The 12,282-nt window shown below is 39.6% G+C and overlaps 1 protein-coding gene and 1 long non-coding RNA gene across 3 annotated transcripts in view; one reads left to right on the top strand and one right to left on the bottom strand.

Annotated features, from left to right (window-relative positions):
* Nucleotides 1-6,117: 6,117 nt before the first annotated feature.
* LOC145452540 (uncharacterized) lies at nucleotides 6,118-7,808 on the bottom strand. The gene is made up of 2 exons (XR_013919420.1): nucleotides 7,167-7,808; nucleotides 6,118-6,370 (listed from the first exon to the last, which is right to left on the bottom strand). It is a non-coding gene; the product is annotated as an uncharacterized LOC145452540 (long non-coding RNA).
* A 3,069-nt stretch (nucleotides 7,809-10,877) lies between these two features.
* LOC145452538 (uncharacterized) overlaps nucleotides 10,878-12,282 on the top strand; it is a 34,600-nt gene continuing 33,195 nt past the window's right edge. The window contains exons 1-2 of one of the 2 annotated variants that reach the window (XM_080330706.1): nucleotides 10,878-11,435; nucleotides 11,496-11,611. In XM_080330706.1, the coding sequence (XP_080186832.1) occupies nucleotides 11,412-11,435; nucleotides 11,496-11,611 (140 nt within the window). In that variant the 5' untranslated portion in view covers nucleotides 10,878-11,411. The remainder of the gene's footprint in view (nucleotides 11,436-11,495; nucleotides 11,612-12,282) is intronic. The other variant, XM_080330707.1, reaches the window with a different exon arrangement.

The following is a 12,282-nucleotide window of genomic DNA, read 5'->3' as shown; positions in this document are numbered from 1 at the left end:
GGGCGCGAAATTTGTCACTATCATAAAGGGAGGAGTGCCTAAAAAAGTTCGAGAACCAGTGTTTTGGAGTCCTAATATAGAAGAACGGGGATAGGGGTTAAAAGAGAGGTAAAATGTATAATGTTTGGCCTACCATTGTTTCGAATCATGACGGCAAATAGATATTTTTATATAATAATTACCGTCACTTTTTCACACATTTACTGAGCAGCATGTATTAACAATATCATTTAGAAATGAAATTAAAATAAGCTGGAAAATATAGCTAACATTTTTCATTCGGCCCGCCAACGTATTTTCTACTTCTCATGTGGCCCGCGGAGGAAAATAATTGCCCACCTCTGCTGTACACGATACCTAGTGACGACTCGGGCCACATAATGCCACAATGATGAGGTACATATTGGCGTTTTAAACGTCGCTAAATGTATCAACTGAGGCTATCAGAGGATATAATCATCCCATAAAATTTATATGTTCCGTCGCTTAGCCAACAATTTCGACGACGACTTACCAGGGGATAAAAGCTTACGCCTTAACGGTCTAGCCCAGGCCGGACAATGTATTCGGCGTCTGAGTATTGCTACATTGATATTGAGCAGAGTGTAAAACGGGTTTCTATACTTGCTACCGATTTTAATCCATTAACAAGTTATAGAGCAGTAGCCAACACCTCAATCGTACGGATCTGGTTTTAATGATACAGTGAACCTATGAAGTCAAGATTGACCCCGAACCCAGCTAGATTTTTTACATCAGTAAACGATATCAATCTCATTGATTGTTCGAGTAAGCATCATTGCTGACTACGCATTTCGCTCGTGATGTTGTGTGATTGCGGGTCAAGCTCACAGCAGAGAGTCACTAAATGTTCACAAACGGTAATTAAGCTGGATATTTCGAGCAAACTTTTGTAACAAAGCAAGTAAAACTTTTGAGATTGTCAAGGTGCATGCTCGTTTACTGTAGATTTTTATACTGCCAGCGCCATGAATAGAGTAGCCCGTAGTTGAAATGCAATAAATTTGAACGGAAGATGTCATAATGAAGTGAAAATTGTAATATATGAAAAAGGTTCACAGTGCAGAACCTACCAAGGTTCTGTTGTGAACGTGAACCTCTAAATTTCCTAGGTTCACACACAGAACACGAACGTGAACCTCACGTTCACACCATCCCTATGAACACATGCTAACTCCACCCTGCTCTATTCGAAAAGGAAGTAATAAGTCCATTACCAAAGGTTGAATGATTAGAAACATTTGCTTATGACATCACATTGTCCGATATTACACATCCAGTCATTCTCTTTTGAAGCATAAACTGGCGTATTTTTGTGATAGCTATAGTCATCGTATCATCGGTTCATCATAATGTGGATCTGGTACACCCCTGTACACCCCATCCGAGTGGTACACCCTTTGAAAATTCTGGTACACCCTAGGGTGTACGACAACCCCGGTTGAAGAGCACTGCTAGTCTGATCACACCAGCATCAAACAGGTACACTTGACTCTAAACCAGTGGTTCCCAACCTTTTTCGACTCATCGCTCCCTTTTGAAGCTCCACACCGATTATCGCCCCCCAAATATTGAGAACCGGAAAACAGCACTTCGTGACGCCCCCCCCCCCCGAGGGCTTTTTGTCGCTACCAATCAGCTATACCCTATTTCATGTACTGTTTGGTGAGTCACCGTATTTCGCCTAAACGCGCGAAGCGCGACAAATATACATATAATTCATGTTTGAATCGGTCAATATGGTCGATGTGACATGTTGGTAAAGGTAGGACCCTAAATAATAATTAAACATCTTCGGGCGGAATCGTTGTTATATTGACTTCTTTACATGATGCTATTTCGTGACCTCCTATATCTGCTATGTCAAAAGATATGGAAATCGTCAAAACGTACCAAACTAAAAGACGCACATGATTTCATATTGGTATTTCTTTACTGGCAAATAATTTTTTCCTTTCGGGATGGCATTTGTCTTGTAGGGTTAAGGCCGCCAGGACAGTAACATTCGACGCCAGCCATTGAGGCCCCTATGGACAATTGAACATATATGTATAATGTATATTGTATATATATCGAAGTTTTCGGTCAGCGCAAGGGCGTTCCTTTTCGGCCAATTTCTTCTCGCTGCTCATCGTTCTGGCACACTTCTCGGAGTCGCATTTTACATGGCCTCTAACTTCATATGTCTTGGTGCGTCGTCGCGCAGTAATGGCCGACGCCGAAGTCTCCCATTTCCATAAATCATGCGTATTTTTGTTGGGTGACGGGAACCCCAACAACAAGATACATTAAAAAATTAAATCGCGAAATTTTTTTGAAAAAGTCGCATGAATTTCTAAAAAATGACTCTATCATTCATGTTAATTCACGAAATAATTTTGGGCTTCCTTCGATTTCGCCCCCCCTCCCCGCCCCGAATTGGGGGTTTGGGGTGCGGTAGTTACGGTTCCGACTCCAATATAGCCGTTTTAACGCGCCATCGCCCCCTATCGCCCCCTTCGTCCATTTTCGCCCCCCTATCGCCCCCTTCGTTATTTTCGCCCCCCTATACCGCCAAATCGCCCCCTGGAGGGCGATATCGCCCACGTTGGGAACCACTGCTCTAAACAGTCTGGCTGTAAAAAATGTTACATAAGCTAAAAAAAAAATAAAATGGAAGAAAAATTAAACGATGGTAGCAAATGATCAATGAAGCAATGTCTGGGCGAGGTAGGGCAACAGTGCTAGTGTAACGATAAGAGGTGATCAAGTAGGGCTGTGTTTGTCGTGTGGCGAATGGCGACAAACTTTATTCAGATCAGGTATTAATGTACTTATAGTTACTAAGTTATCTTGAATCAAGTGAATCGTTGGTTGTGAAAGAAAATTTTCGAATCCCTCGATTGCATAAATTAGTATTTTTTCTGAATTTCCAGTTGGAATCTGATTAGGATTGGACATGGACTTGAATATGAAAAAGTTATGGATTAGGATTAGGATTTGAATTTGAAGGTTCGGATTTGGATTTGAAGGTTCGGATTTGGATTGGATTAGGACATAGAAATTTCAAATCCGCTCATCTCTGGTAATGGGGTATGTTCCGACTATATATTGCCACTCGGACATCATGTCTTTGGTATATGTTCGCATAGTGGTGAGTCATAACATAACATAACATGGTTGGGTTATATTTTTGATCTGAAAAAGTCACACACAATGTACAATGCGATAAGACACAATGCGATGTCATGAACAGATTGGAGGATGTAGAACGACACGCATCAGTAGCGATCCTTTACTCTAACATCCACCTCGGCCTAGAGTGCCCGATGTCACAGTTCCTTTTCGATGTTGATCTCTTTGAAGCCGCGGACCTTTCTGCTAGTTCTTTTTCATTCATTGTGAGTGCTTTCTTTCGTCGGGTCTTTTTTTGTCGCCGTAAGAACGGCAACGGCAGGGGAAGAGGAGCCCAGATAAACCTCCGACGGGAATCGAACGCGGTTCGTCTGCGTGCTAGGCGCTTATCATCGTAACCACTACTGTATCTCCCCCACTCTAACATCATGTCTGGGGTATGTTTGTGCTGTTTTCCGACACTCGGACATTATGCCTGCAGTAGATTATGACTGTAATGCCACTCGGACACCGCGTCTGGGGCATGTTCGGACTTTGTTTGCCACTCGGACTTCGTATTCGGAATACTTTCGCAAAGTATAGTGGCAACACAGTCCGAATCTTTTCCATATTTTCAGAGCCGTAAAAGAGGATAGGCCTACTTTTTCAAGTTTCAACCGGACATAAAAAACGGGGAATTTATACAGATTTGTTATTCTAAGCGAGTTGACCTTATTTTGGTCAACTTTCGCGGCAGTTCCAAAAAAACTCGGGTTTCACGTGAACTACGAGCAATATCTACTAAATAAATACGAGTCCTTTCTCAAGATTACCGTACCACGACCTGACTTATCGCTATCGCCTTCTACAGGGTTGGTGCGATGACATGCAAAATAAGGTCAAAAACATGCAAAATAAGGTCAGTAGCGACATGCAAAATAAGGTCAGTCACATGCAAAATAAGGTCAGTCGCGACATGCAAAATAAGGTCAGTCCGCGCATAAATCCAAATCTATACTTCAATTACAATTCCAACTTTTTTCCTATGAAAAATAAATTCAAAATATATATTTCCTGTATAGCAGCCTACTTTCAACATTGAAATTCCTTATCTATATCCTAAATCCTGAGATGTTTCAATCAAAAGATAATCATGATTATCTTGATTACGAAGTCAGTCGCATGTAGAATATTATTATCAGTCCGCGCATAAATCCAAATCCACACTCGAATTACAAATCCAATTCTTCTTTTTTATGAAAAATAAATTCAAAATATCTTTCCTATATCGTAATTTCATGATTGACATTCCCCATCTATATCCTAAATCTGAAGATGTTTCAACAAAATGTAATCAGACGATTATTACAATTACGATGTGAGTCGCATGTAGAATATAAAGAGTCCGCGTATAAATCCAAATGTTTACTTCAAATCCTACTGTTTTCTTATGCCACTGACCTTATTCTGCAATCTGCATGTCGCGACTGACCCTATTTCGCATGCCACTGACCTTATTTTGCAAGAGACTGACCTTATTTTGCATGTCGCGACTGACCTTATTTTGCATGTGACTGACCTTATTTTGCATGTGACTGACCTTATTCTGCATGTCGCGGCTGACCTTATTTTGCATGTGACTGACCTTATTTTGCATGTGACTGACCTTATTCTGCATGTCGCGGCTGACCTTATTTTGCATGTGACTGACCTTATTTTGCATGTCGCGACTGACCTTATTTTGCATGTGACTGACCTTATTCTGCATGTCGCGACTGACCTTATTTTGCATGTGACTGACCTTATTTTGCATGTCGCGACTGACCTTATTTTGCATGTTTTTGACCTTATTTTGCATGTCATCGCACCAACCCTCCTCATCGCCTTCGGTGACATGCCACTATAGCGTGCTCTGTCGTGGGCGCGCGTTCTTCTTGGTCCGCGGCTTGGTATAGATAACGTTGACACGTTATCGTAAGTATTTTATTAAAGGTCAACTGCATCTTATAAACAACTTCGCCTAATCATGTTCAGAATTTTTTTTCATACCGAAATTGCCGACTTTCCGTATTTCAAACTAATCGGAAATTGCCGTAATTTGGACTGAAAGTCCTAATATTGGTATGTTTACAGAAAAAGCGAAATGTTCATTGTGACGTCATGTAGTTGACATCTCTTCTGGCCGCTGCGGATGTATGCTATAGGGCTGTTGCTTTTTCAGTAACAGGGCGGTTATATTAGTTAGTTATCGCGGAGGTTTCGCTTGTAATGGATTCACCAAGTGAGTGCGATTACTCAGATGACGAATGTAAGTATGCATTTTGCCCTTGCTTACGAAAGTAATGTTTAAACTGAACAGTGAACACGTATCAAGTGTTGATGAGCTCAATCCCGTATCAGTGGAACTCCTTACTGCTCCGAAAACGAGTGGTCGTCTGAGTATGATTATTGATGAATAATCTAAGGAGGTTAGTAATATATAGTATGATCAGCCTAGCTTGTTCAGCTGAAGCCACTTGTCTATACCAAATGAAATACACCGGTATGTGTAATTTGGTGGAGTACCCTACCTCTTTTCAGTTATTAATCTTGGTACGGTATTATCAATTACAGGATAGAGGATGGAGGTTATTGCCAACTTATGCAAACTATTAGTGGGAGAGCAACTAACGAATTATTAGTGCATCACAGCATTACCAGGATTTCAATCAGTAGCTCAATCAGAGAGATATCTCACTATAGATATCATCAGGAATATTGTCATATAATTATACCATCTAGTTCGATGCATGAGCGAATGAGTCTCATTCACATGAAACGTTGAGTCGGGTACCAAGTAATTACCCGTCAGTAACACAACAATTATGCTTTTCAGGACGCTGAGAAAAACTGTGTATGGAAGTTTTGTTTGCTGGCCATTGGGATTCTGCAACACAAACGAACGAGAAATCCTGTCTGTACATCCGATCAAAATTCACATCTAGTATTTTCAAAGGATTTCAATTTTGCAATGCTTCGCGAAGGAATAATTGTATTGAAAATAATAAATGCAACAACCAATCCATCAACAGTACTACTGTGTCAGGGAGAGAAATATAGTTTTGTGTCCAACAATAGCTTCTTTTGTCCAGCAATGGCTTCAACTAATTTTCACGATGCCGCTAGTTGAATGAGGAAGCCATCGCAATTGACTTGGTCGACTCCGCCGTATCTGGTCTTGCTTGAATACATGCGTCGACTTCTTCATTGCAGGAATCTAAAGCAGGTGTAAAAACATTGCAGATTTTTATAATAAAGTCAAATCAAAGGCAGTATACCAAATGCTGTTCCGAAGTATCATAAAAATGAAGGATTTCCAACTGCATCCTACCCAACTTTTGGACTGCTATGGTGATAGTGATACGTTTTAATCTTTTACTGAGCTGTCGATATCTTGAGAGATTTAGTCACTGATATCTGACAGTCTTCATTCAGTAACTTAAGTAACTAATATGATTATATGACTACACATGTACACAAACAGAAGTTTATTTTCAAAAGTAAGAGCAACTCTTCCAATAAAATGAGCTCTGCGACATAACCATTATAGATCATGAAGTCAGCAGGTTACAGACTCCTATTAACTAATGCCTTTATACATCTTTTTTCTTGATTGATTTTTAAGTGGCTTTATTTCAGACTACGTACACTTCTACTCAAAGTTTTTCAAGGCATACTTATTTCAGTTATTTGCCTATATACAGTCCATCCTCAAGATTACCGGACCACGACTGACCTATCGATCTCGCTTCCCATGACATGCCGCCCTAGTTCTTCCATAGACTACTCCTTGTTGCTTAGACATCTTCCTGACTTTTCATTGTATCGCATTTTTTGTGGTGTATTGAACTGATAAAATTGCTTATAAACCAATGATGATGATGATGATGATTGCACATGCACATGAGTGTAAACAATAACTACTTTGATGACCACCGTACCACAGTCAATACTACTATAAACGGTTAGTTACACTCTTACAATACCAGCTAACACAGTACATTTTCACTAACCGATTTTGGACACTTTGCATAGCTTTAGAAGTGCGATCCTCTGCCATTACCACAATTTCACTGGTGAGTGAAAATAAAGTATGAACGGCACTACTGCAGTACGTCGGCACTAAGTGTGAGAGTTTCCGTGGTCAGCAGTCAACTTTATTGCGCGTTTCGTATCTCGGATACGTCATTGAAAATGTCTCTGCCTTTGGTTGTCTATCAAGTCCGCACTTTTGGTCGCGGCGTCCGGTCACCTGACGGTATACGGATGGATTTTGGCAGCGATGTAAAGACATTGTAGGCACGGCATATTGCGTATTGGAGCAACCATACGCGACATAACATCTGACTCTATGAATCACCTCCTTCACAGCCTTCATGATCTCACTCAATGACTCAAATCCACAGCAAATCTATGCAACGAATCCCACCTAACAGCCAACAGGAATAACAAGAATTTTTGTTGTGTCAACTACTTGACGTCATTTCACGGCTGGATGATTTCGGGTCCGTTTTTCGGAATTTCGATTTGTAATTTAAATTACTTGAAAACTATCACGTATTTTTCCTTTTCATTATTTTTTTCTTATTCCTAACCACATAATCTACGAAATAAGCAAAAGTATTTTACGACATGCAGTTGACCTTTAAGAGCAACTTAAAACAACGGCGATGGTCTTCGGATGGCGACTAAAAGCGACTGACACACATAGGTTCGCAACAGCAACAAGTATAGAAGCATGATCAGTGATCAGCGAGGGTAATTAGGATAATCATGGAGCGGTACGCTACACCACCCCATTTTTCGTCGCTTCTAGGACAGATTTGATTACAATATCACCGGGTTAGTCCTGAAAGTTTAGATATCAATAAGATTGATACGATTGATAGGGTAAGATTGATCGAGTATAGCAGTCACCAAAATAGATAGCGTGACCCCCCATCCCCCGATCTGTAGCATAGCTCTGAATAATGATGAGTATGTACATTTCGTACAATATTCGACCATAATAATGCAGAACAGAAAAATTATACGATGGTCGAATAACGTACAAATAAACGTCGGAAAGTTCAAGCATTTTCAAATTCGAATGCTGCCGGAATTATTATTCGTGATATTCCCAATTTATCGTGGCTGGACTGTCACCAACAGACCGGACACGAGAAAACCGGTTTCACTACCACAATGGTATGCGAGCAATGGCGGATGACGGCTCTTGAGTTTTCGAGGGAGTGGGCTAATTTTCGTTGTTCTGTCTTTGACTACGCAATACGTTCGTTGATTAATTTATGCGTGATTTTGATACGGTTTTGTGCCACATTTAAAGTTGAACCCATCTCTTGTTGGTTTCGTACCATGACAGGTCCCCTGCAGACTTACTCGAGAAAGGCAGTACGGTATGACTTTGTAATAAATAATAATGACCACTGACCAGTATTATATACCGTACGTCGTACATACACGGACGGACAGAGCTGCGTATGCGTCGATTACGCGACAGTGATCTGTTTCATAATATTTTATTTCTCATCCTATTATCAACTAACACTTTATAAACAATGAAACCTCTGCTATCATATCGATTCTTGAACTTGATGAAATAATTATCAGATCACCAGCATCTGTCATCAGCAATAATACATATATCTATAGAAGTTTACCAAATGTAGATTGAATTTTTGCACTCGTCTATAAATCCCGAATCATACTCTAGGACGTTTGAGTAGTATTCGAAGAAGGGTCATTGACTTAAATTCCGTTTTCTTTTGATCTGAGTTTCCTGGTTCTACATATCCTATACACGTCTCTTCTATCTATTTTGTAGACTACTTCCGTATGTATGGTACCATATTTCATTGTAGGGAATATATTATTCTCTCTCCATCCATCTCTTGTATTTATATGTAAGGCCGGGTTGGAATCCCGCTACGTTAAGCGTAATATATTACGGTAGGTATGCCAAGGCGCTTCTCAGCGTCACACCTGTGTGTAATCAGTAGCATCTTTGGTGTGCACGAGACACCGATTCCAGATTGGATGTACGGTTCGTTTCCAACTTATCACATGTTAAATGTACTCTTTTGGTTACGTTCCTCTTGGAATCTCGGTACGTTTTGCCTGATATATCAGGTGAGCAGCGACAATTCTCCAAGTTTAATAAAAAATATAACATAGTGTTAGCACAGGACACCGATTCCATACAGGGGTTACGTTGAGATGATATAAACTACCCAGAGTGGGATTGGTGGCAATGTCACGCAGAACTTTCTGTTTAATTACTTAATTTTTCTATGCAGAAAAGCTCTCATCACGTAAGATTTATTTCAGAAAATGAACCGAGATTCCATAGGGGGAAATCACCATTATAACTTATCCCCTATGGTCCAGGGGTCACCAACCGAACTGATTTGAGATTTTGAAAGATACAACTTGATGAAACATTTTGGAATGCTGAAATTGATTTCAGTTTGAACGTATTGTTGTTGTTCAAAATAAGCTATTCTCCTGTGCCCTCAGCTCACTAGCTGATACGTCTTCGGATATGGTAATTGCTGTCCATCGAGGAAGAATTAGCTGATCCTGATATGAATCGTTATATATTGGATTCACGTGCAATGGCCTAGACACCTCCAAGTCCGAGACGCTTGGAAAATGACCTTAGGCTTCCCCACGAGATCAAGCTTTACGAGGAGTTGGTTCTCCTGCATAGACCGTGTCACCGTGTGTGTATACTGTATATAGTTAACCCCGATTTCGAAACTCAAGTCGCTTAGAAGTGTCAGGTGCACAGCTCGTAGTTCAAAAATGAAAGTGATGATCGTGATATTTTTTGTTTATATTTATTTATTAGGATATTGTTTCTTTTGTTGTAACTACGCCGGCAGTCGTCCATGTTAAGAAGCACAACGTTGTACTGACGTAAAGTTTGAAAAACGTGATTATTGAACTGTGTGACCTATTTCATCGCGATATTGAATTCATGCGGCCTGCGACCCCGTTTTGAGTTTGCGACCCCTGCTCTAGTCCCACCCAAGCATAGAATAACATATCGATATAAATTGTCTATATTTTATATAACCTATTGTAAATGTACCAGGGCCTTTCTGCTTTTGGGATACAGGAAGTTATTACTCTCAAATACTTCCTCGATGTTACATAGTCTTGTGGTTTTGGTTAGGATGCTCTTGATTTAGCTACTTCTGCAATCAATATCTATCTGTTTGATAATGATGATTAGATAGTTATGTCATCACTCTTCTCGCTTTTTTGGGGTTGAAATTATCGAAAAAACAGTCAAGCTGATGATAATTAAAACACCTGTACAATTATTTTGTTTCAAGCCCCATTTATTTTTCCAGAATTTGTGCAACTGAAATGCTCAGGGGCAAGGTCTATGACTGAATGAATTCTAGTTCTCAGATTCGTGTGATTAAGTCAGCCAACTATTTGGTACTTACTGCTTGCATAGTTGTACAAGCCACATATGTTGTATTAAATTAAAGCAATTGGTGTGGCAGTTAATGTGTTCATCTGTTCAGTATCTTTCAAAATATGCTAACATTGAGAGACTAGGTATTAGGTAAGGACAGAGATAAATGTGGTCGTCAGTCCGGGCTACAACCTTACAGACTTCTTACACTGATGTACCCCATTATGCCTTGAATTTCCCCACTTGTGATTGGTATGTTACGATTACTGTGTTGTGTAGAATTCAAGGCACTTGTAAGTTCGAGCAAGTTCTGGAAGTTCACCTGCTGACCAAAATCTGGGCTTATTGCTGTTGACTGAGAGTGTATTTTCTTGTCATATTATAACTATCTGGATCACTAACTCTTGAAAAATGGGAGGCCAGCTTATTTCAAATTTGTGGCGTAGTAACAATGTGGATCTGAAATGATGTAGCCTACTAGCTCTGTCGGTACAAATTATACAAAACATGTTATTGTAGCCACTGCTATACAATACATTTATATATTCGATTCTCATACTATTTACACAAAGCAAGGTATAGGCAACTGTAGAATGCTTACCATGTTGTAGACAGATATGTAGATAGTTAGGCCTATATTCGTTTGTTCAAATTTCGGGTATGGTATGCATTTATTTAGTATTTCACTAACACTGATGCCTTACTTCACAGCTTTCAAGTTGCAGTGAGCCCATTTGGGATAAGAAAAGAATATGATATTATAAAATAATGCGGAAGGGACATTATGCCTTGAAATAACCACAACTAAAGAACTAATTATACTGAAGATATGTCTAAACCAACAAACTTACCTGTGAGTATGCGTATTGATTTGATGTAAGAATGGATCAAAAATATAATTGTTTTTGCTCAGGACATAACAAAGGGCTTGGGGTTTCTTAATTTGAAAGTGCCGGAGAAAAAGAAAGGAAAACGTACCAGTCTCACGGATTCAGAAGCATCCGACAACGCTCCTGCACCAACCAGCAGGTGCCAATTTAAAGACATTCCAACCATTCCATATTTCTTTGTCGACCTTATCACCATGTCATTGGCTTGTGTTAGTACCAGTAATTGACTGAAGCGCCCTCTGTCAACAGGATTCAACATATTTTGATTCGACAAGCTACTATCTTGTAATCATCCTATCATTGTGTCTCTTGACTTGTGTCGTAATATACACTGCCATAATGTTTGTAGACCAAGATTACGTCGACATACAGCAAATGAAGTTTTCACTCTGCATTCTTGAGCTTTGCAAACCGGGATTTATTTTTGAAAACTCTTGAGGCAAATTGTTATGTGCATTCCTGCATTCCATTTTGTGCTATAGTGTTAATATGATCATTGAAATTTGAAGTAGCTCAACTTTCATAAGTAGCATAATCAGCCAAATGAGGTAATATCAATGTAGTATAGCAGTAATATTCCTTCTCAAATTAAAGCAATAAAGTGTGTTCAGAAATCAGCAGAGGTGGTCAGTAACGAAGTACTTCTACTTTTTGGAAGTACTCAAGTAGTTTTCCTCTACTTCTGGTACTTACTCAAGTAGATCTGATTTTCTCTACTTCTACTTTTACTTCGTAATATTTTGTGATCTACTTACTTACTTTTCACTATTTTCAGTTTGTCAAGTAGAAGTAGTTTAATTCCCAATACGA

Source organism: Botryllus schlosseri, chromosome 12 (assembly GCF_051294905.1).
Source record: "Botryllus schlosseri isolate E-star chromosome 12, Bs_hap1, whole genome shotgun sequence".
Lineage (NCBI taxonomy): Eukaryota > Metazoa > Chordata > Ascidiacea > Stolidobranchia > Styelidae > Botryllus > Botryllus schlosseri.
This window is presented reverse-complemented; position numbering and strand designations above follow the sequence as displayed.